General features: G+C 32.4%; 3 protein-coding genes across 3 annotated transcripts in view; all 3 read left to right on the top strand.

The window, feature by feature from the left end:
- Positions 1–12,358: 12,358 nt before the first annotated feature.
- On the top strand, positions 12,359–16,371 carry LOC117122255. Its single transcript, XM_033267790.1, has 4 exons — positions 12,359–12,648; positions 14,343–15,404; positions 15,584–15,680; positions 16,010–16,371. Exons 1-4 carry the CDS (start codon positions 12,522–12,524, stop codon positions 16,152–16,154), a joined length of 1,431 nt encoding a protein of 476 aa, XP_033123681.1. The 5' UTR covers positions 12,359–12,521; the 3' UTR covers positions 16,155–16,371.
- Positions 16,372–16,426: 55 nt separating this feature from the next.
- LOC117122222 (spore germination protein 270-11-like) lies at positions 16,427–20,406 on the top strand. The gene is made up of 9 exons (XM_033267731.1): positions 16,427–16,577; positions 17,100–17,169; positions 17,401–17,454; positions 17,704–17,810; positions 18,003–18,038; positions 18,384–18,459; positions 18,893–18,943; positions 19,215–19,339; positions 19,946–20,406. Exons 1-9 carry the CDS (start codon positions 16,427–16,429, stop codon positions 20,404–20,406), a joined length of 1,131 nt encoding a protein of 376 aa, XP_033123622.1.
- A 172-nt stretch (positions 20,407–20,578) lies between these two features.
- LOC117122236 overlaps positions 20,579–25,989 on the top strand; it is a 7,222-nt gene continuing 1,811 nt past the window's right edge. The window contains exons 1-14 of the mRNA XM_033267763.1: positions 20,579–20,618; positions 20,835–20,935; positions 21,289–21,427; positions 21,777–21,821; positions 22,199–22,308; positions 22,492–22,744; positions 23,092–23,136; positions 23,236–23,646; positions 23,870–23,914; positions 24,174–24,301; positions 24,524–24,630; positions 24,851–24,964; positions 25,187–25,279; positions 25,649–25,874. Of these exons, the coding sequence (XP_033123654.1) occupies positions 21,390–21,427; positions 21,777–21,821; positions 22,199–22,308; positions 22,492–22,744; positions 23,092–23,136; positions 23,236–23,646; positions 23,870–23,914; positions 24,174–24,301; positions 24,524–24,630; positions 24,851–24,964; positions 25,187–25,279; positions 25,649–25,874 (1,615 nt within the window). The 5' untranslated portion in view covers positions 20,579–20,618; positions 20,835–20,935; positions 21,289–21,389. The remainder of the gene's footprint in view (positions 20,619–20,834; positions 20,936–21,288; positions 21,428–21,776; positions 21,822–22,198; positions 22,309–22,491; positions 22,745–23,091; positions 23,137–23,235; positions 23,647–23,869; positions 23,915–24,173; positions 24,302–24,523; positions 24,631–24,850; positions 24,965–25,186; positions 25,280–25,648; positions 25,875–25,989) is intronic.

Here is a 25,989-nt window from a genome sequence, read left to right as displayed (position 1 = left end):
TTAATCAGTTGGTCATAACTAGAGAAATCAAATGGCACCCACTAGCATACGAGAAAACATGAAAATATTATATAGACATTTGTTTACGGTATACTTTAATATTTCCACAGAAGAATTTTCGTCCCGCGATATCTGCCGCGACTGTTCTTAGAAGAGCAGAATATGACAGTTATAAAAACATTATAAGATAGTCTAATGCTTTACATCATCACTAGGAACCACATCTGTGGATGATAATGACGCTTTACGTCTTCTCTATTTTTTTTAAATAGCGTTACGCTGTGCGAATATGCATATCAGGTAATGCATATTTAATGGTTGAATAATAATAATAATAATAATAATAATAATAATAATAATAATAATAATAATAATAATAATAATAATATTAATAATAATAACAGTAATACAGTCTAGAACTTGTGGTCTCTACACAATAAAAAACCTCAGAGATTAACAGTTTCAAATACAGTAATTACATTTTTTATTTTGTAACCCCGAATACAAAACAAACACCCAAACCTTACGCTCACCCTAGAATGTAATGGTTACGCTAGTTTATAGTTTTTTTTAAAGTTTTAAAATCCTTGTCATGCCAAGAAGCCTTCTATTAAAGGTTGACACACTTCGTGCATTGACAGCTTATGACGGAAGAGATTTAAATCGTTTATAAATTAAATCCACTGGGAGAAGATATCCATCCGATATTTTAGTGATTTATTCTAATCTTGGCATGAATAACATCTTCCATGAATTCCCCCTTCTTTGTATTTTAAAGTTATTTTGAGACAGTTTGATCAAATTGAAAAGGATTTAAAGTTTACCAATAGAAGGTATTTAAAAAATAATACCATAGACCTATCAATAGGTCCATGGTAATACAATAGAATCCCTATTAAGGGGCACCTTCGGGACCAAATTGTCTGCTTAATAAGGGTGTCCCCAAAATAGGGGTACCCCTATTACGGGTACACTCACCAAAAAAAATGTCCCCTTAATAATAATAATAATAATAATAATAATAATAATAATAATGTTATATTTATATAGCACATATTGCACATTGCCCCTATGCGCTTTACAGAGAAATAATATAGGCCAACTGAGAAAAAGCAAATCACAATAAAATAAAAATAAAAAAATAAATAAATTTAAAAAAAAATAAATAATAGGGGTTTCCGGCATGTTTTCGTACATAGTCTTTATAATTATATTTTAAATGACCTAAGAATGAATTATAACTAATCTAAAAAATAATTTGCAATGGAAAAACAATTCATATATGTAATGAAGTGCAATTAAAACAATAAAAGTAATGTAACGACCAAATATTCTTTTCTTAAATATTTGGCTTGAACATGAATAGAATAGAGTAACGACTAAGGAATCAGGGTGCAGGCTGTGATTAGAATCATATATGAAAATTACACAAAACAAGAAATCGCCATGGTTATGGTCAAAATTGAAAAGATGTGTTTATATGTAACACATGCACTAGGCCTAAACCACTGTCCGTTCTACAGATTGAAAGAAATATATCTGTTTTGATGTTAAGTTTTTGGCTCGAAACATGTCAAAATATTAAGTTGAATGTTTTTTTTTTTAGCTTGAGACTACTATAGTTGCTTCGACAATATGTATTGATTTAAGATTTAACCAATTGGCACACTTAGAAAGTGTCACCCGTCCCCTTAATAGGGTTTGGTCGTAGTGTTAAAATAGCCTATATATTTCCTCTCATATTTCACGGAAATTTCCCCTTAACAGGGGCGTCCCCTGGATAGGGGTGTCCCATTAACATCGGTACTTACTGTTTGCCGCTGTTGTCTCAAATGATATAACTATAATTATCACTGTCAGTGTGTACCTCAAAATATACATTTCATGTACGAAAGAAAAATAAAGGATAGTTTGCACTATTCTTGTCTAGAAATCGGTCTACATTCTAACTCATGTGTATCATGGGTACGGCGTATCTGAATTACTATTCAATGTGTTTATCTTAGTTGCCCAGAAACGAATGCGTCGTTGCTAAAACGTGCGCGCATACTTCTTTGCGTACACGCGTGCGCAGTCGCATTGGCAAATTAGAACGATAGTGCCTTAACGCGATAAACAGTTGACACCAAGGCAAAAACATTCTTCGAATTACCTTGCTTTGATTGACACTATAGAAATTCAGTTGTTAACTCACAAAAAAAAACAACTAAGTTTTGGCAAAATAAAGTCTAGGCTACTGAAAAATGAGGAGGATTATTATAGAATGCATGTTCCTGTCTTTTTTACTTTGTTTCTACTGGTCTACAGTCAGCTGTAAAAAGCGTGAGTTCAAATTTTAAACGGATTATTTTACAAGCCTATTTATTTACTTATGAAAATACAATCAGTAGGGCCTATACCTCACTAAGCTTAGGGTAGCCTTGGTTTAGGCTAGACCTGATAACAATAAAATTATTGTTACATTTAGAAAATAATTATAACATTTCGAGATCGTTTTGATTTTGTTTTTCAAAGTCAAAGCATTACGAAATTTCATAAGTTAGTTTGTTCCCTAGGCTATATAATGTCATATCTTCTTTAAAAAACTAAACTAAAGAAAAAATGTTTATTCTATATTTTACTTAGGCTAAGCCCACCTCTAATATTCGTTTGTTGCTTTGTTTTAGCATGAAATAATATTGAAATTGACTGTGTTTATATCAACAGTCAATCAAAGTATGTGATTATAGATAAATTCTTTTTCCAGTTGGTAAAAAATATCCATCTTGGGTGAAAGAACTCCGAAGTGATGCAATGCAGCAAATGAAGACCTACATATATGACTTCATAAACCATAACGTCGGCGATGTTATTAATGACATCAAGAGTAATAAGTTATCACCGTCTGAGATTCCTGCTGAGCTCAGTCGATATGGCATATACATCAATAGACCTGGCGAAGAAATAGCTGAAACTGTACGCAATATATTCAATGAAGACTCGAACAATCTCGAAGTGGAATCTACGCATACTAATGGAAGGGATGATGAACATTTGGCAGAGAAATCTGACACTGAACACACACGAGATCACGATGTATTTGGCAACAGTAAACGATTCAAGGAATTGGGAGACCAATTTGAGAATATAGTGAAGAGAAAGGGGCTTGGTAACACCAATTCAGTTGGTATACAGACTGATTTTCTGGCAGGAGATAGACCGGGCGAACAAATAGGTCTCTTAAGCGAAGACTCGAATGGCACAGGAGAAACTGCACATGCTACTACTGCAGAAAAAGATAAACACTTGGTAGAGAAAAATTACGCTAAACACAGGCGTGATCACGATATAGTTGACATCAGTGACCGACTCCAGGAATTGGAAGAAGAATTTGAAGATATAATGAAAAGGGAAATGTTTGGTGATAGTGATTCATTTGGTAAGGCTGATCTTCTGGCAGCAGTGAAAAGGGTGGCAATGCAGAACGGAGATGAAAACAATGCAGTCGACACAGGACAACGAAAAGAACTTTTCGATACTGTTTACAACTTGATGGATAGAGTTAAAGTTGATAATAGTATTGGCAATGGTGCTGTAAATCCTAATGCTGGCGGTGAAGTTGAGGATCATAGTAATGACAATAACGTTGAGGATTACAATGACGATAGTGATGATGTGGATTATTATGATCATCTTGGTCGACACAGAAATAAATTTGAAAACAGAGAAAACCGTAAAAAGGAAGTGACACATAATTCAAACAACCATGATGAGACGAAGAAGATGGTCAGCAAAGAAGAGATTGAAAGTTACATTGATGAGGTGATGGAAGAAAATACAGACGATCATGGAAATAATACGAAAACGAGTAATGTAACTGAAGAAGAAAAGGCATCTGTGAAAACGGAGAAAGATAAACTACGAAGTACAGACAATAATGACAAGAGGAAAAATGATAATGAAAAGAAAGAAAATGAAAAGAACAAGGAAAATGAGAAAAAGATGGATAAACCAGACGGTCAAGATGAAACAACAGCACAACGCGTTAATGAAGGAAAAGAAAATGAGGACGATGGAATTAAAAAAGAAAAGAATAGAGGTGACAATGCTGATAATAACGACGATGACGATGAAGATATATTGAATAATGATGATGAATTGAATGACAACATTAATTTTGATGAGGGGAAGGACGAGGAAGATGGAAAGCAAGATGAGGGGAAAGAGGATTTGCCGGAGAAGAAGGACATGGAGGAAGAGGAGGAGAAAGATAAAAGTTATAAGGATGAAAACGATGATGATCTAAACAGGTCTTCGCACGATAATGAACGTGATGAGCATATCGAAATATACGAGAATACTTCAAAAGACCCCAGTTCTAATGTCGATAATAATGGTGATAAAAACGATAACAGTATCAGCATTACCAATGATGTGGAAAAATCAGTTGACGAAAAGAAGCAAGAAAAGAAAATTAAGGGAATAATTGATAGGATAAAAAATGTTTTTAACCGCCGAAGAAGACGGAGAAATGTTGGCGGGGCTGATTGCTACATTGGCGAAAAAGAAGTACGTCCAATACTTAATGCTGTTGCATATGATGGAGAGGGCGTGCTTCTTCCATGTGATCAGTGGTAAGAAGCTTCCATGACATGTGATTTGTTTTAGTCATTATTTTATTATTGTACTCGTTAAAAAAGAATATTAAACATATACATATTTCAAAGGGTATTAGAGTGAGCTTAATCTTACTACTTATTAATCATACAGACAAAATATTTTTGTCTTATTTCCTTTTATAAATGTTAAACATTGTTCAGGATGAACATGTTTTCTATGTTGAAAAAATAAAGGATTTAATCAAGAAATATAAAACAATATGTTTCGTTTCATCGTTGAAATATGTTTTCTCTCATTACCATTATCACTTATCATCATCATCATCATAATCATCATCATCAACATCATCTTCATCATCATCATCAACAACTGTATCATTATTACTGACATCATAATCATCATACTCATCATCAGTATCATTATCTTATAATTTATTCATTATCATCACCATCATCACAATAACCATCATTAACTTTACCACACATTAATTAGCATGTTATGCAATATCTCTATCCCCATAGCACACGTTATGCTCATATTAACAAAAACCAATACAACCACATGATATATGATATGAAAATAGTAGAAACTCATTCCTTACACATATTTTTATTATCTTTCTGCGAAGTGTATATGATACACATAAGAAGGGGATTGTATGGAGTCAAGGATTAAAGTACAACCCTATTCGTTTCGACGATAACGTGGATGGAAAAGAAAATCGCCTGATACTAACTCCGTATATGGAACTAAAAATCAAAAAGGCTAGATCCAGTGACACCGACTATTACTCTTGCATAACGAACAAGTAAAGTACAAGTACTAAAAATATTATACAGTAGTGTAGTAAAGTCATCTTTTTTTCTTGATCATCGCATCCTAAATATTGGGGATCTGTTCAGTTATAACTTTGTTGGTTGGGCGTGATGGGGGCATTAGACGACTTAACGCAGGTTTCAAATAGCCAGGGGTGGATCAAGAATTTTTCAAACAGTAGTCGCATAATATTTGTATTTATAAATATTATTTGTATTCAATTTTTTAAATGCATGGCATTGATGTGTATGGACATTTTAAAATGTGGTGGCAATATGTGGGAAGGGGATGGGAAACATTCCCCAGTTCTTCCATTGGATCCGCCCCTGATAATCTCCCAAATTCATTTCACCTTACCCCGTTCATTTATTTTTCTCGAACACAAAACCTACCGTTTTTCAAGATGCTTTTTAAAGAAATGTTACTAGGCATAGAAAAATTGTTTAAGGTTTTTATTTCATTATTGTAGATATGCTGAAGTCTGAACATAAAAGAGCTTAGTGGTCCACTGATTATTTTACATAGTATATAAGATCATTCAGACTCCAAAAAGACAAAGAGAGTCCTTATTTTGTTTGTTTTTTTTTATTCGAAAATCATCAGGAAAAAAGATAATTTAGTCCATAGGGACCATATACCAGAAATGAGATAACTTAACTAACCAATCACAAGATAACTTAACAAAATCGAAAAAAACTGGTAGACCAATGAAATCAAACAAGGTGTGGATTTAACATAAACAAGCTTGCTTCGAGAATTTCTCTCGTCACTCGGTACATTATTGTTCTGCATGTGTGAATGAAATAGATTGAACTTGAATAATAAACTCTAAATTTCTACAGTGAAGAGTACATGATGGTCACTCTTTATAAATAATGCTGTATCTGACCAACAGGAAAATAGTTTAAACAACACTGGAATCTGGGAATTGGTTGAAGGATTATTGAGCTACAATAACCAAAAAAAAAACCCCATAAATGTTTCTTTTTTATATGCTGCAGTTTTCACAATGCCACATATCATCTAACGGTGAAAAAGGTTGGTAACATACATACTGTGGATTTAAACGAAGGTGAAAAGCCATATGAAAACGTCATGCGTAATGAGAAACCGTATGTGTTCACGGTCTGGGGCGATTGGAGCCGATGTAGCGCGTGCGACGTTGTTGGAGAGCAAAAGCGAATAGGTAAGAAAACGTGACTATAAAGTTCTCCGGTCCAATTCCATCTGCTGCTCTCTGGTTTCAACAGTACTTCGGGTTAGACATTTAGGCTGTTGGTCCAGAGTAATGCTGCACGTTAAAGAACGCAAAGTAGGCCTGCGATTTTCGTCTCCTGGTGTACTGTCTAATTAACAAATATGACAATTCTATTTTAAAGTAATACTTTCTTTAATTTTATTATGAAATGTGTCTTCTTTAACGGTCAGTCTTAGAGAATTTTTTTTCAGACTCAAACTGACAACTAACGATAACTCTAGCTCTTCCGGTTCTCAAATCCCCATTTTTTCCAGCATCTCACCAATTTTAATTGTGTTATGGAGGGTCAGTCAAATTTTCTATGGCAAAATATATTACAGATAGGTAAATTCCTAAATGGGGCTTCTTTATATTGTATTTTGTGTTTCTGTTTAGGTTATTGCTTTATCAACCTCGACCACGAAGAGTTTATAGGAACCGAACCATGCGGAAGCAAAATGGGTAAAAAATACGAAAGCCTTTACTCAAAAAGGCTAGATGAAATGCTAATAAAGCCTTGCCGCATCTCGTGTAGTAAAGGTTTGTCATGTTATTATATTATCATCATAATTATTTTTTGTAGCTAGGTATTTGTCATAATATCAATACGTTATGACCATGACACATATTATTGTTATTAACCATTTTAAGTATTGTTATTTGAAATTATTGTGTTACGTTGTAAATTTAACTCTTAGGCCTATAGATTTAGTTTAGAGGAAAATCAGTGGCGTGCTGGTGGCGCTGCGAACATTCAAGATGCAAAACTAAAACCTTATTTCCATGAAAATTCAATTGTTCCTTTTTGTAACCCACTTGCGGATCTAATTTTCCACCATGGGGTGTGTCTGTCCATCCCCCATTCCCCTCCCTGAGCCTACTCCCTTGAGAATAGTGGAATGAGTGAGCACGACATTGCAAGAAGTAAAATCCAATGTATTCGTGTGATTGAATATTTTTTAGCTCAGTACTTTAAATATAACTTTGTATTAATGTATTCGTGTGATTGAATATTTTTTAGCAGAGTACTTTAAATATAACTTTGTATTATTATGTATTTCAATGTATGTTTTACTTTTTCTTTTCAATTTCTTTAACAGCAAAAAAGGCAGTCAGTCTCCTGGAAAAATCCGGATTATTAAGTGAAGGCACTGGAGTAGGAATTAGTACGTACAATACCAGTGCGATAAAGAAAATATTTAAAATTTATTTAATTAAGTTGTTTGGCTTTTTTTCACCCCAAATATATATACTAAAAATTGTTTGCTTCATTTGCAGTTAGAGAAGTCCGAAAAGCGCGTGTCGAAGAAACTATAGAGTTAGAATGCTATAAGTAAGTACTGTATTGTATCATGTATCATGTATCATGTACACGGACGAATATTTACGTGTACTACATTCTTCCACGGCCAACATGATTCCGTAAAGTTAACAGATTGCGATTGTAGAAAAGCTATTCGTAGACCCTACCTATGCCGTCCGAATGAATTTTAATACTCTCTGAATACAGAGTGATAATCGAATTATGTAGAAATGCCATTCAATACAAACGAACGAGAACCGACTGTTCAAATGACATACGATTACAGTGTGCGAATGGACCAACGATTTTCATTCTATTGAATTTGAAATGCTATCAGAATATTTACGAATATTATCCGAAGGCTTACACATTTTTTATTATGAAATTTTGTTCTAGAAATGCGCGATGGTTCTATAAAAATGTTTTTCTCTGATCGATATTCAAATGAACGTTTCTAAAACAAAATATTGCATTTATCGTACAAATAGACCGATATCCATCTTAATCAGAATATCTTATCGAGGATTAGAGTGGGTGGTGGGTGAAGGCTGATCGACTATACTATAATACGCAACTTAGAGTAATATAGGTCTGTTTGTATGACGTATCCCCTGGTGTTGATTCACTAACTAAGGGTCAGTCATACACGACATGTTGACTCATCATATAGGCCCTAACTAAAAAGTTGTAGGCCTACCAGGTAAAACATTTTAGTTCTCTAGTGACAAAAGACGCTATAAACTTTGTACTTAATGCTCATACCTTAACACAGATTTACTGTTTTTATAATTAACAATGTATCTTGCGGTCACTGTCATAACAAACATTATAAAAAATATCAATAATTTTACGACACCAATATGGTAAAGCACCAATAATGAACATAACATTGATAGCAAAACTGTAGTTTACCCTCGTTAACTTCGTTATGATATTTTTCTGTGCCTCATTTAGATGTTATATTACATATTACAACTCAGACTTTTATAATATTACCTTGCTTTTAAAAAGGATGTTTTTCTTTTTAATGCCCCGTCAATTGTCAAAACTTAATAACTCACACACACACATACACATAATTATCTGTCTCTTATACACATCTAGATGTGTATAAGAGACAGGTATATGTATATATATGTATGTATGTATGTATATATACATAAACTGTTTATATTGTTCATATTATGAAATAATAAAAATAAAAATTAGGCCTAATATTTCATCACATTTATATTATTTTTTCGTAACAATTCAAATTCAGTTTATTAATTTTCCAATGAAAATACATTTTCACAGGTTTAACGACGTCGTTCATCTATGTTTCAAGTTTGTTGATTGTATACAGTGTAATTTTCGTTGCGCTTATGGCCCTTAAACATATGCATCGTTTGACTGTCAAGAAGTTCAACCAGAAAGATGAACTGAAACGAAGGAAGGCAAAGCTGAAGGGTAATAGAGGATGAGAATCAAGGAACAATGTCTGACCATGTGACTAAGAGTCTTGAAATACAAAGACTGGTTTCCATAAAATCTCTACACGATATCACTGACAGCAGTGGCGATGCTGATTGGTCGGTCGAATCAGTTGGGAACAGCTGCTACGAAGGCAGTGAAACCTTGTAGCGGCCGTGTAGCGATTTTATGAAAACCAGGCTTAAGAGATCAATAAGGCACACGTTGACAACAACTTAAAATGAAACAAGCAGTAAAGCAATCTTAATCTATCGTAAAAAAAATACAACCAGAAATAGTTGGCTTACCTCCAAGAAGCAAAACAGAACGTCAGAATATAACGAGCTCGCATCATAACTATCATAACTACCTCGTGACAGTGAAGGCGTCACAGACAGATGGTTGATTGTTGTAAACCTGTATAACCCATATTATTAAATAAGTATTAAACGTATACGGTTTAAGTATCTTGGTAGTGTAGAATGTGACTAAACATTTTTGTGTATTCCGAAAACGAAATATTTCATATTTTGTCATTATCAATTATTATTATTATTATTATTATTATTATTATTATTATTATTATTATTATTATTATTATTATTATTATTATTATTATACATTATTATTATTATTATTATTATTATACATTATTATTATTATTATTATTATATTTTTATTGTTGTTGTTGTTGTTGTTATTATTATTATTATTTTATAATCTTTAAAAGCATAAAACGCATGAGGTCGGATCATAGACTAGCTATTGTCAACATAGAAAAATTATTATTATATATTATTATGAGGCATATTATTATTATTATCATTATTATTATCTTTATTAACATTAATATCTTTATTTATCTGTTATGCATACATTTAATATATCAATAATGTATGGAAATTATTGATATATTTAATATATCAATAATTTCCATACATTGTCACACAAACTTTTCACTTTTTCTAAAATGCTACTATGTTTTATATTTAAAAATCGTCTTGATCTATGGCGAGATATAAATAAATATCTACAAAAATAGTGTACATACTGTATACAATATTATAATATATAATATTGTATTAATAATAATAATAATAATAATAATAATAATAATAATAATAATAATAATAATAATAATAATAATAATAGGGTTTTTTTTTTTAACCATGTAAGATTTATTATTGAAAATGCAATTTTATTTAAGTATTGTTCCATTGAAACCAAATGAAATTATCTACGATTTATAAATACAATGATAATAAGAATAGTATATATGTCTTTACCTTATACTAATACCAATATCGATATCAATATACATATTTATAGTACCTACATATATATATATATACATATATATATTATATATATATACATATATATATTTTATATATATAAGATAATATTATAGAAGAACAGGAATAGTGATCATATTGTTGGAGACCGTATTATTCCCCGATAAATCAGCAATATGTAGGTAACACACATGTCCATGGTTCTAGAACACGTCCAAAGATTCTTCATAGTGATGGATTAATGTACAACATGAGACAGCAGTTCCGGTGCTAGGATAATGTCATCTTCCGTGACTCATTATCTATTCAAATAAAAAAAAAACGAGTAAAAAAAATAGTGTATAAATATAATGCAAAATTCTGCTGTATCTGTGAGTGGGTCTCGTGTTGGCATCATAAAAAGGGAACACATCAACACATAAATGAAGCCAACCTCGAGAATATGAATTGTTCATTCCTGAAGAATTACATTACTTATATTTTTTTTAAAAAGCCGAATATTCTATTGTTGACAGCCGTTGTAAAATAATGTTTTATTTGTCATAGTGTGGACGGAGCTTTAAGCACGTTTTTGAATACGCAGACACTTATATAAGTCAATAAATGTATGTGAACGTTGTGATTTTGCTTACGTGAGCAATCAGACAATACTGCTATTATTAATATTTCCCTTCCCATTTTTTGGCGTGAATCATCGAGTGTAAAATCCCTTGTGCGAACGTCGGTCATCACCAATCAAAATAGATTGAATTATAAAAAAAAAAATGTGACGAAATTGGAATCGGAAATATATTTTAATTCAAGGATTATTATGTTCTCTTTCAAATAATTATGAAAAATGTTGTCCTTGTGGTCGATTGCTATATGAAGTTGGTTTCGTACATTTAGGGTAGTTAACAAATTGAACTAAGTTAACACATTTTAACTAAGTTAACAGAAGGACCCCACTGGAAAGTTGTCTTCTTCTAGACTTTCGTGGGCTATCCTTGGTGTTTACACCGAATAAATCCAATCCAATCCATTAGATTTAGGGCTTAATGATAATAATGATGATAATATAATATTCAGTATAATTCCATTGGCTTTGTAAAATGACATTTTGATAGAAATATTATAGCGGTTGACTATGGAAAAATAGAAGTTTATTATATATGAAATATAAACACAAGATAGCAGACAAAAACTATACCCCGCCGGAGACAGAATCTCGGTATTTATATTAAATCAAGTTTAGTTGGGGAGGGGTGAAACTTGCTCTAATAGCTAGCTGATGGATAAAATGAAAAAATTGATACACTGGCTGTAGCCAGATGTCGTTTTGGTTTATTTTTTTTATATATATTTGGGAAATTTCAATAAATCAATTGCAATTGTTTCAATGCAATATTCGTTAATTATTTTGTTATTATGATGCCTTTTAAACACGATTTCCATCGTTGCGTACAAACAAAACCTTGAAAATAAATGACAACAAGAATAACCAAAACAATAATCTTCGTCAGATTATTTAGGGTGACCTTTAAGTCATCGTTAATATTTAATTAAATATAGTTCTGTGGCTGTCGACATACTTCCCGTGAGATACACCCATGCACTTACGTCAGTATATTAAAAACACGTTAAATATAAGTGGAACACCCGGAACCTAGTTTTAAAAAGAACGCCAACAACGAACAACGGAATCAACTTTTATTAGCCTGTCACTTGTCCATTACTGTACAACACGAAATCTCTGGAGTTAAACGCAAATTTCGTGCAGACTTTGGCTGTAAATACACTCATCATACATCAGTTGTTATATTTTTTAGACGCACCAAAAATGAGGGTTTTATGTTACCTAGCACTTTTAGGGTTACCGATTGTCTTCGCTTCACCTACTAGGACGCGTAGGGACGACGATGACGATGATGAAAACTTTGCTGTGAATTACAGGAGAAAATATGGAGGTAGGCTAAAATAAGCAATTTATTTTTTGCATTTAATAAACTTAAAATTATTTTTATTTAGATAACGCTTATTAGGTCTATAATGCTCATTTTATAGGCCGTGTAACACTTTACGATTCAAATAAAATTGAGAAATTTAAGATAAAAGAAAGATACATGCATTTAACGTATATTTCTAAGCTTTTAAAACTTTACGACTAGCTATTGTTAATCTCTGCATATTTATTAACATTACCAGTAGGCAGAGTCGTTTCAGCTTGGTATTACTATTTCGTATTGTGGTGCAACCACACGGATGTATAACAGCTTAATAAAAAAAAAATTACTGGATTTAATATTTCGCTTCCCTTTATAATTATATGAAACTATGATTCATTCTTTAGACCTAAACTAAATTCACTTCACTCCATGCACTCGTCAACTTCATAGACAGCATTGCACACAGCATTTTATAATCCAATAAGTCACTCCATAATTTGACACAATACAATGAAAATTGTAAGCTAAAAAGGCTGAAAATAAATATAATAGATATACACTAGTCGGTTTGTTGTAATTTTTAAAATTGTATGTTAAACTATTTTTGCAAATAAAAATCCAATCCCCATTAAATAATTTAAACATTAGTCCTAACACAGTATGTTCATTTTCATTGTAGTCAAAGGAAATGCATTAGGCCTATGCGTAGGCATTTTAGTCTTAAAATCCTTTGATAAACGTCGTTTTCAATACATAACACTTTGACTAAAAAAAAATAAAGAATAATATTAGTGGATAAGGTCGTTGGGGTTACTCTAAGTAAGTCTATGCAAACTTCAAATCTATTGATTTACAAACGAAAGTACTGCATAACAGATAGTTAGAGAACTAGCCAAAAGTACTCACTTTATACGTTATATTACATACGATACATTACCAAAATTATACTGTATTTTATAAATTACTATATATCTTGATGTATTATGATAATTGTATCTTGTTACTGTCTGTTTGGAATGTTTCTTTTAAGTATTTCAGTTGCCATTTTAATGTATGTATTTTATCTATATGGAACAAACATTTTTTTTTTATTTTAATGACTTAACATGTACTCAATGATATTTCCATGATGATGATAATAATAATAATAATAATAATAATAATAATAATAATAATAATAATAATAATAATAATAATTTATTGACTCTGTACAGACACTATTTACATCAGCGGCACCCAAGTGGTGCGTCAATCAAGAGAAATTACTTAAATGAAAACAAACAACTTAACTAGAAAAAAATACATTAAAACATGCATACACATGCACCTGTACATACAAAGTGTGCATATATAGATTTAAATTACTTAATTTAAAAAAGAATAAAACAAAAACAAAAACCAGATAAGGCTGTCGCCCTGCATTGTAAGTCAGTATGCCGCACCACAGACACAAGCTCCCGCGAGCTCCCACTATCACGTGGATGAGCCACCACCGGGCCAAGAAAGCATATTGGACAATTACAATTGAATCTGAATCTGATATCCATAACAGAAAAAACACACTGGCCTACTTTCATTCAATTACTGTGTAATATAATATTATTTATATATCTCCTCGTCATAGAGAATGTTCATACAATTCAAGATTATTATATTAACTAAAAGTGTTTGATATATCATCTTCAACTTTTCAAGAACTTTATTTTTTAAAACAGACGTGTCTTCACCTGTTTATAACAGTCAATTGGAGTATCATCTGGAAATGGAGAAGGCAGACCATTTAACGTCATCAGCTCAAAATAAGCAACGAAAAAAGAAAAAGGGTCGTAAACAGAGAAGAAAAAAGGGCAAAGGCACAAACAATGCACAGAAATTACAAACTTTAAATTCACCACCAAAAATATATTATGACGATTCAGAGGAAAGAGGCAACAATCAGAATTATCAGAGTGGACAATATCAGCGTCTGCAAGAATTGAATCCAAATGGGGACAGTAGCGAAGAACAAACTGGGCAACGATTGGTAGGTTCCTACAGTACTGGTACCGCCGGTGCCGGTAATAAGTTAACAGTAGATACTGTGGTTGAAGGTACTACCGGAGGAGACATTAGCGAAGAAGAAACCAAGATGACGGCAGCAAATACAAGAGATCCACAACCAGTTGTTGTGGGTACTACCGGAGGAGACAGTAGCGAAGAAGAAACCAAGATGACGGCATCAAATACAAGAGATCCACAACCAGTTGTTGTAGGTACTACCGGAGGAGACAGTAGCGGAGAAGAAACCGATATCACTGCAATAAATATAGGTGAGCCACGACCAGTTGTTACGGGTTCCGGTGTTGTTACGGGTTCCGGTGGACGAGACACTAGTGAAGAAGAAACCAAAATTGTTGCCGGAAATGTAGGTGACGCACAACCATTTGTTGCAGGTATCACTATTGAAGACAATAGTAAAGAGGAATCAGGAGTTACTATTATAAATAATATAGGTGACGCACAACCAGATGCTGAAGGCATCACTGGAGGAGACAGTAGCTTAGAAAGCACAGAAATAGGTGTCGCAAAACCAGTTGTTAAAGGAGGCTCAGCTGATAAACACAATGAAGAAAATTATCCAATTCGAGCTACACCTCTAGTAACTCGCCCGTCTACTACAACTGCTGGACCTTCTTTAACATCAGCTTCGGCTGCAGAGGTCATTACGGAGAAACTGCCTCCATTCCCTGAAAAAATCAATCAACCAGATGAGTCAAAGCAAGTGACACCTACGATAGGTAAGAATAATTGTTCTCTTAATTGCCCCCTCTATTGTTACTATTCCTGTTAAACGTTATTCTATTCTTGATTAATTTTGTCGATTTGTCGAGTAGTACTAGTTTATGTATATTAGTAGTATAATTTTGATAGTAGATATTAACATGTTTATGAACAATCACATGCTTTTTTATTCCAGCTACTGGTCCAATTGTAACTACTTGTGAATGTTATGGCAATATCAACAGATTGTCAATTATCTGCGACTTTTTTAGTAATGCAACCGAAGCTAACACGTATGTAAAACCTTCTTCTTATTATTATTCTTCTCCTTCTCCTTCTCCTTCTCCTTCTCCTTCTCCTTCTCCTTCTCCTTCTTCTTTTCCTTCTCCTTCTCCTTCTTCTTCTTCTTTTTCTTATTATTATTATTATTATTATTATTATTATTATTATTATTATTATTATTATTATCATTATTATTACTATTATTATGTAAAAATGCCTTGCTAAAGACACAGTGATCTTTAAGAGTCCTCAATAAAGAGAGCCCGAATTGCGGTGGCTTCGCAAACCGCTTCCACATCTGTGTAGAATCATAATAATAAATATAATAAATTGCATTTAGTGCACTACAGGCTGAATCAACAAATCCAAATATTGCCTTCTGTTGTGAAGAAGAAACACTGCCCCCAATCGGCAAACTACGATGCCTTCAACAGCGAAATGAGGAAATTCCAGGTAAGTTTATATTTTTACATACCATGGTATGACGATAATAATGGCATTCATGACTTCTCTAATCTCCTGTTGTCGCGTGGTATGCTGCATATTGACTGCAAGAGGAAATATTAAAATTTGTGTTTGGAATTTATATTGCTCAAATAAAACAAAAAAAATTTTTATGTAATAAATATAGTTATGTATGACATTATTATATATTATTTATCAATCAATAACGAAAAAGAAAATGCGTTTGTTCTTCCCTCTATCCACCCACTAAACCTATTTGATTTCACGACATAAATTAAGATTTTACCACTCCATGTGCTTTTGTCTTACAATTAGTGCTTACTCTGCCATATCTGAGAGTGCTACCGTCATTGACTGCTGTACTGTAGGTAAATATAACTTCAATCAAGCGTTAGAATGCCTAAGGGACGAATCGACAAAGGATTCTGCTAATTATGGATCAGGTAAAAAAGCTGGATTCTTTTTTCGAATTTTGATTTAAGCCCAAGGCTTTCCACGTGTCATATTGTGCTAGTATTCTACTTGCCAAAACATAATATTATAAATAGTATACATATTGCTATACATAATATAAAATCCAATACGCTGAATAATAAACCCTCAAATTTATGTATCCAAATATGTTCATATCGGTATATACGTATTATTATGTCAAAATTCTTGGGAAATTTGAAAGCATTTGATCACATAAATATTGGACCTTGGGAACGCTATCCTACGTTAAAAAACTGTACATTGATTCATTTAAATAATAGGTGATATGAGTTAACAATTATGCTAGCCGTTAATTTCATTCTTTGGATTAAAAGTGTGGTTGTAACAGTTAATTCACTGGTCCAAAATACAATTTTTGTTTGTTTTTTGGGGGGACTTGAGGAAATATATTCTGTGCTTAACTTGAATCGTACACATACTGTTACTGAGCAGTTATGTAGTAAACATTATTTTTCATAATATTGTCACAGATACTAAGGAACTACCGACGGATTCACCATATGCATGTGGATGCTCGTACGAATACAAGTCAAACGATATGTAAGTTCTCCAACTTCTGTAGGCCTAGTTCTTGAATTCTGGAATAAAGACGACTTTGTCTGATCATGTTGCAATGCTACATTAGTCCGTCACACAATATCTAGACAATAAAGAATTAAAGATCAATTGAAAATCTTTTAGTTTCATACAGTTCCAACGGTGTTCTGAATACAGTGACATTGATGAATATGTTCACATTGACGAATTTGAATTGGAATGTTTTATTTGCAGATTCTACAAATGCAGTTTCAAAGGCGAATACAAATTTGGAGAAAATGACTTTCTGTAAGTTGTAATAAAACTACTAATTTATTAATAAATGTATTGGAGTTATTTGGGGCTTGGTGTCTGTTATATAGCTTTATATCATTTGATGTTTAATATTAAAAACAAAAAATAAGTCACTGTTAAATCATTTCCCTAACTATTTTTAAACTGGGCCTACTAAATGGAATATTCAAACATTCTATATTTTTACTTCTATCCAGAAAATCTATCAAGTAATCCTATATTAATGTCGTATTTTCTTTTTAGTGAATTCGAAGTTGTATCAAGAGACCCTATGATTCAAAGATGCTGTAGCTTAGACAAAAATTTTAAGGAGTCTGTTGAATGCTTAAGATGGGTGCGCAACCAGACAGGTAAATAATGTGCATAATATTAACAATAATACCAATGGTAATAACAATGAAATTAATAATAAGAAATTCATAGTAACAAAAATTACAACAATGTAAATTTTTACGAACTACAATAAAACGAACTATAATACATTTTTTTACATACGAAGGACTTTTAACAATGTGTACATTATTATTGCATTTTCTATTTAGATTTTGAAGATGCAACTGTTTCACCGATTAATGGAGGTAAGATATTTCGTGTCATTAAAATCATGAGGTATTCTGTCATAGGCCTATAATTACCAAATACGTTTCATTTTATTTATTCAGACAAGTGACTTAAGGGCCCCAAAGTAACAAAGTAACCATGACAAAAGTCAGGACCTCCAGTAAACTAAACTTAACTACATGCATAGCTATAATATAAAAATATAAGCTCAAAGACGTGAAAAAGGTGAAAGACCAAGAGGAATATATATGATATATCAATATTATTATTAGAATTAATAATATTTTCATGGAACAAATTATTTTACCATTCAAAAAAAAATATACAAATAAATATTTTTTTTTTCTAACATGATTTTGCAGGAAATTCTGTCACACAATTTTCAAGGAATTTTATAGATCAGTATACTTGCGATTGCAACCCAAAACAGCTCGGAGGGTAAGTGTATCATAGTAGAGTGGTAAATTGGTTAACGCAGTGGCGCCGCAGCCTACAGTCTTAAACCAAGCGCATGATTTGATTAGTAGAACTAAGTCTTTCTTATCATCATCATCATCATCATCATCATCGTTTACTACTATTATTACTACTACTATTACTATTGTTATTATTATTATTAGTAGTAGTCGTAGTAGTAGTAGTAGTAGTAGTAGTGGTAGTGGTAGTAGTAGTGGTAGTGGTAGTGGTAGTGGTAGTGGTAGTGGTAGTGGTAGTGGTAGTGGCAGTGGCAGTGGCAGTGGCAGTAGTACACATTATTATTCTTGTATTATAATCTGTAAAGCATAAAACGCATGATGTCGGAACATAGTGTAGCTAGTGCCAGCATAGAAAACGAACCTTGCATTGTTATTTTTGTGTCAATTATTTTCAGAGAGAATTACTACGAATGTGTATTTTTTAGTGATTTCGGGACGGTTAAATAGTAAGTTCAATATAACTATAATATAATATGATTTTGTAATGATTCAATATAAGTAAAATTTACTGTATATAATTCCTAGAAAAGCAACTTATAATTGCAATTTAGTCTTAATAGTTGTGCCTTTTTATAGGCAAAATACAGTAGGCCTATAATGTTCTCACTTAATATAATGGTCATCATAACAAAATCAATTACACAGTTGCACATTAATATCAGCGTTTAAATAAGCTTAACCAATCCAATAAATGACTTTCGTATTTTGATTCCGCAGCAACTTTACCAAAACTTCATCTTCGAGTGACATAGTATTCTGCTGTAGCACTATAGAGTACACTGAACAAGGAGTTAATGATCGGGTTGAATGTTTGAGAGAAAAGGAAGATTTTATACCTTCAGGTAAACGAGTAATCTGTCACAAAAAATATTAAAGGTATTAAGACAAACATTTTGGTGCACTCGTGCACTGGGGTTGTTAAATATTATTATAAGATTATAATAAGATCCCAGTTCAAATGCTTGCCAAGACTGCGCAATAAACTTCAAAATTAGAATGGTTTCACATATAATTAATATTATATAATAATAAATCTGATCGGGTTGAATGTTTGGGAGAAAAAGAAGTTATACCCGCATGTAAACGAGTAATCTGTCACAAAAATATTCTAAGTATTATAACAAACATTTCGGTCCACCGGGGTTGATAATAGTACTATAAGATCACAGTTCACAAACTTGTCAAGACTGCGCAATAAACTTCAAAATTAGAATGGTTTCACATATAATTAATGTTATATAATAATAAATCTGTCTATTTTCATTCCTCATAACTGTCACTTTCGTCCCCTTGTCAATACTGTCATCACAATGAATCCAGAAAAATTTATTACCATTATATGAAATTTATACAAACATTTTATTGTGTTCTAAATGTTACCTTTGTTTGTCGCTTACAGACCTTTATAATTGCGTTAAATCTGTTTTTTGTTGTTCTGATTGTGTTAGAGCAATTAGGTGGAAACATAGATCCAGCAAGAATTGTACTAACATACAGTGGCGATCATACCAATAGCTTAGATGACTCTACAATCCACGAACAAGTTGATGGACAAGCTGGTGAAGCTAATGTTGTATCAGTGACTAAAAGTGTGCCAGTGTCAGGCTCAGGTAATGCATCCTCAATAAATGGTGTGCCAGAAACAGACGAGGCGTCCGGGACAGGTGGTGCATCATCAACAGGTGGTCCGTCAGGGAGTAGTGGTGTGTCAGGGACTGAAGGTGTGTCAGGGACTGAAGGTGCATCGGCAACAGGTGGTGTGTCAAAGACTGGAGATGCATCAGCAACAGGTGGTGTGTTAGGCATAAGCGGTTTGTCAGGAACTGGAGGTGCATTGGCAACAGGTAGTGTGTCAGGGAGAAGTGGTGTAGTAGGCACTGGAGGGGCATCAGCAACAGGTGTTGTGTAAACAAAATATGTTATATTCCTGTCTCTTATACACATCTAGATGTGTATAAGAGACAGTATATATATAATGTTAATTATTGCTATTGTTATTAAAATTATATTGATATTATTATCATTATAATTATTTTATATTATCATAGCTATCTTATTTTCCCCCTTTTACTATAGGATATATGTGTGCGAGTTCTTCAGATACGTCGATGGCCAAGAAGAGTAAGAAAGCATATATTATTTGTTTCTGATGATTATGATGTTGATATTAATGACAAAGGTCAATACGATGGTCATGATGATACAAATAACAATCGTAATATTTATTAATTACTACTGTATTATGTCATTAACAGAGGTAGGCCTATAATAATTATCAAAAAGATCGTCATCAATGTAAACCCGCTATACAAATTGTTTAAAATATTTATTTTGCAGTACCAGTTTCTTTAATTCAACCGCGTATGACATATTAAAGTGTTGTCAACAGCAAACGCTGTCTCATGAAGAGAAACTACAGTGCTTCCAATCTCACACAGGTATATGTCTGCACACAATCATCAATAGTTGATTAATATTTTGCTGAGGTATATTTTTTTCAATGCTACCGTGCCTTAACAGCCACGTTCACATTTGCATATTTTTCAGAATAAATAATTAAATTGTTTTGCTGTTTCTCCATTAACACTTCTTATTTTCCTACCTACTTTCTAAAACTCTTTATTATTGGTTACTCTTCCCCCAGCTAAAACAAATAAGTCTCAAGTCATTAAATTACTTTTATATATTTTTGTTTTACTAATTACTACTATTTTATCATTATTTCGGTATGCAGCAATTTACAATGCTGAGTCATTACAACACTGTCATACAATACCTAATCCTATTTCAGGGGCTGCTGAGACTTCTGGCCCGATAGACGGCATACGAACTGTATCTGGAACAAGCTCTGCTGGGGCTGGTGCTGGTGCTGGTGTAGGTGTAGGGTTCCAGATGTCCTATAGATGTAATTGTGAATTCATGAACAATCAGTAAGAATATCCAGAAAAAAAAGAATCCTTCGTAGCTGTATTATTCATTTAAGATTGTAAAACCAGAGAGCAGCTTAGCTCAGTCGGCAAAACTGGTGGTAGCCACTGTGTGTGCGCTGAACCATGGAGATCGCTAGATCCCCTGTTCAATTCCCATCGCTGCCTGTCCTTGTGTTTCAATAGCGCACCGTTTTTAGTACTTTTGGAGAGAATTTGTTGTCGTCTGAGAAAACATAGGCATTGTAGGCTATCATAATATCTCAATGTCATATTATTTTTATTATATTATTTTTGTATAAGCATTTCTATTATTGATATTTGCTTATATATAAATTGTATTGTTTTGTAGGTATTATGAGTGTGTGCTCTCTACAGCATCTTCAACTACTAGACAGTAAGTTAACTTAACAATTACGACAATATGAAAATTACTGTAAAATTAATGTGAACACGCTCTCACAATATCCGGATTTGAAAATTAGGCTATTGTAATTCATAAAGTTGCCGCTTCAGTGGTTTATATATTTTTAAACAAAATATGTTATATTCCGTTTAATTTAATAATTCAATTTAACATTTTATTCTCAGTCAAATGTCCATAATCAATTGCATCGTAATTTAAGGAAGTATTCACACAAAGGACCACCAACTCAACGACAGCATAATATGCTGTTACTTACCATGTAGTTTCCAGAAAATGATAGATATTGTGTTGGCCTAAATATTTGTGAATGACATTCAAAATGACAGTTTTTAATTCTCATTATATAGAAATTATACTAAGAAAAGTTCATCAACTGAAATCAATCAGTGTTGCGGGGAGCAATATGTTCTATCAAGTTTCGAGGACAGAATTAGTTGTTTTTCATCGTTCGATTCTTGTGAGTTTTACTGTTTGTTACTTTAATTGTTTCAGAATTGTTCTATGAGAAAGAGTTACTCTTAATAAATTAAAATTGAAGATTGATTGATATTAAGAACATATTAAATCTGACAAATATATCACGGTTGCATAGAAACGTCTGTTTATAACAGTTGTACTCTTAACCATACACTTTTTAAAGGGGTCCCAAGTGGCGAAGACTTTGGCCATGGTGATGGAAGTAGGCCTACTACCGGTGTCACCAGTGGCCTAGGTGATAGTCATAGTGCTGGAAGTAGTGCTGATGCTAAAAGTGGTGTAGGCATTGGTCTTGGTGCTGAGAATCGTTTGAACATACTGACCAAACCACAAACTTCAGCAGCTGGTATGGGACTCGTCGGCACATTTCAGACGACAGTGTGTACTTGCCAAGCTGATATAACTGATCAACAGACGTGAGCTTTCTATTTTAATCGTCAAATAAATAAATGAAATAAAATGAAGCCTTTAAAAATATTAGTTTTGTGAGACACAATAACTACATTTGACATAGGGCTAGGCTTAGCTGACTTATTCTTCCATTACAGTTCCTCCAACTTTCACATTGTTCAATAATTGGGGAGGTATTATTTATCTACTTTATAAGTACATTTCTTTCAGAGAATCTATAAAGAGTGTTTTTACCTTGATTATGTTAGGATTTTTTTTATAGTGAGGGATAAAGAACGTTTTATTACCTTGGTGCTCAGCCATTATGTATCCAATAAAATACTTTTCTAAATATTTTTATTTTACATTACAGCACGTATTCTTGTGTTTATAAAACTGGTGATGGTGTTGAAGAAAGGTAAGTATATAATGGTGTATATGTTTTCCATAACATAATAATTATTGTCTATTGTATTATGCCATAGTTTAACAAACATTATATTTTATATATTTATAGTCAGTTTTTATCAATATCAACTGACAGCCGTATAAACCAATGTTGCACTGAAGCCAGAGATAATGTTCTTGCGTGTATGAATATATATGACGGAATTGGAATTAGCACAGGTGGATCTAGTGCAATTGTATCTGGTGCTGGTGCATCTCGTAAAACTTCTGCTGGTGCAGGTGTCGTTGGAACAAGTGTTTCTGGTCCAAGTGCATCTACATCAGGTGTGTCTGGCTCGGGTGTATCTGGTGCAACAGCCGGTATTTCAACAGTAGGCCTATCTGGAACTGTAGACAGTCAAGTGAACAAGTATACATTTGGAAATGGTTTTGATCTCCAAAGAAATCGAAGTCTCTTCTCAAGTGAGCATTCAGAAGCGCACCAATGTAACTGTCGAAGCCTTTTAGTTAACACCGAACGGTAACTATATTTGGGTTTAGAATTGTTACCTGGTATATAATCAATGTTCTCAATAGAAATGTTGTTTTATTTATAACACATATCATCAGTGAGCCGTGCTGTTGTCACAGTTGTGGTTCAACTAACATTTCGAGGTTCGAATCACGCGTTCATGGAAAAACCGTTTTAAAGATTATAATAATAATTTATACTGTATATAATTCTATATTGTCATTGGTTTCAGGATGTACAAATGCAACATCACCTATAAAATTGACAGCCAAGCAACGTAAGTATACTCATAATATAAACTACAAAATATTACAATCAATATAACTGATACCTAAACTGAGAGCAAACTGTAATGGGCCAATACTGTCAATGCCTATAATTTGTAGGAAAAAAATTTGATTTAGTGACATGTTTGCAGCTAAACGTGTTTAGGCTTACACTTAATGTGCTTAGGATCTTGCTGTGTTTAACATTAAAAGTGTTTAGATATAGGCCTATCATAGTGCTTGTGCTAATAATGTTGTTGATTTGTTTAGAACGATTGAGGTCAACTCTTCTTCGGCTGAAATATTCAAGTGTTGTGATGCAGTACTTCCAATAGACGTCAGAGTGTCATGTCTTCGTTTATTTCAAAATATGGATACAAACACCTTCGGCGTTACCGGTTAGTACTTTAATTTTAATTATGAACTTCGTTCAAACCAATACAAAGAACGCTCATTTTATTTTAATTGATCTTAAACCTTAGTAGTAAACACATTTAATTAAAATTGGAAATGTAGGTCTATGTAAATATGTATAAACATCAATATTTATATATAATTTCTAAATTTTGATATAAATATCTATTATTTACAAATAGCGGTTTTTTTGTTTTGTTTTATAGATAATACAGAGCGAATACATGGTTATTTAAATGACCACGTTGGTGTAAGTGAATCTACAGTGGCAACTGATGTCACCATGCTAGTACCATCTGAAAGGGCTGTAAAGGTAAAACCATTATGGGTGTGTTTTCGTTACCCAATTGATTTTATATGATTTATCAATTAATTACGTATTACGCAATACCAATTAATATTCAAGCTTTGCTATATATCTCAGTTGGTAGAGCAATCAAACGATGGTCAGTTAATTTCCAATTTAAATCCGATTTATAAGATATAGAATTGTATTGTATGCTTTAATAAACATGTTGATACTTTACTTCCAGGAATGGCTACAGCAACTACCAAATGGAAATATCAATAAAATTACAGCCAGGCAAGTTATAAAAGGAGGGCGCTATTCGGCCGAAGATTTTGCCAAAAATGTTTCCTTACCAGAGGTAGGCTATATAAAAGGGCCAATTGCGAAGCGCTCATGCTCGTGTTTGTTGCATCTTCAAATTTAAAACAAAAAAGATATTTTTTTTTATTTTTTTTTATTTTATTCGTGTAATATGTGTTCATATTTAATCCAACATTTATAAATTTAAATGACATTATTTTCAATTGATGATGAATCGAAAGTAAGTGCATATACAATGTTTACCTAATTATTTTGTCAGCTATATAATACTATCCAATTGATGGAACAGACATGTGCAGTTATAGTAAAATCAAGTGAAACAAATGAGGGTGTGCTGCATACACTGAACAAAGTAAGTATCGACCTGTTGAAGAATATTTTATATATATATATAATATATGTGCACAATTCATGGTGATTTTCAGCCCAATGTTAAGAGGCTTTTATAACTTGGAAAGCAATGAAGAAATGTAGGCTACTAAATTGGCTGAATTATAATAATAATAATAATAATAATAATAATAATTATTATTATTATTATTATTATTATTATTATTATTATTATTATTATTATTATTATTATTATTATTATTATCAATATCATTATCATATTTAGTATTATTATTATTTATTACTATTCATTAGTTGAATTAGCTTTTGCTTCAAGAAAGTTTTATTTAAATGCCTGTAAACTAATAACGCAAAACGTTTGCATTAACAGGTTTTGGACCCCCCACACTCAACAGTTTACGACGTCATCATGAATGATGACCGATTCTCAATCTTAGCGAGTATTATAAACCGATTTGACAGCACCAAAGCAATTATACATGGTGACGATTTTACGTTATTAGCTCCAACTGATGACGCTTTTGCAAACGTTGAAGACCTAGAGAGTCTGATTGAAGAAGACATAAAAGAATTCATTCTCTACCATATTATTGAAAGTAAGTTGTGATTTTTTATTATTATTATTATTATTATTATTATTATTATTATTATTATTATTATTATTATTATTATTATTATTATCATCATCATCCTTGTATACCAATAATATAT

The sequence above is a fragment of the Anneissia japonica genome, unplaced genomic scaffold (genome assembly GCF_011630105.1).
Source record: "Anneissia japonica isolate Jap-2015-1 unplaced genomic scaffold, ASM1163010v1 scaffold287708_len1499824_cov190, whole genome shotgun sequence".
NCBI classification, from domain to species: Eukaryota; Metazoa; Echinodermata; class Crinoidea; order Comatulida; family Comatulidae; genus Anneissia; species Anneissia japonica.
The sequence above is the reverse complement of the archived record's forward strand: the minus strand, read 5'-3'. Positions and strand labels throughout refer to the sequence as shown.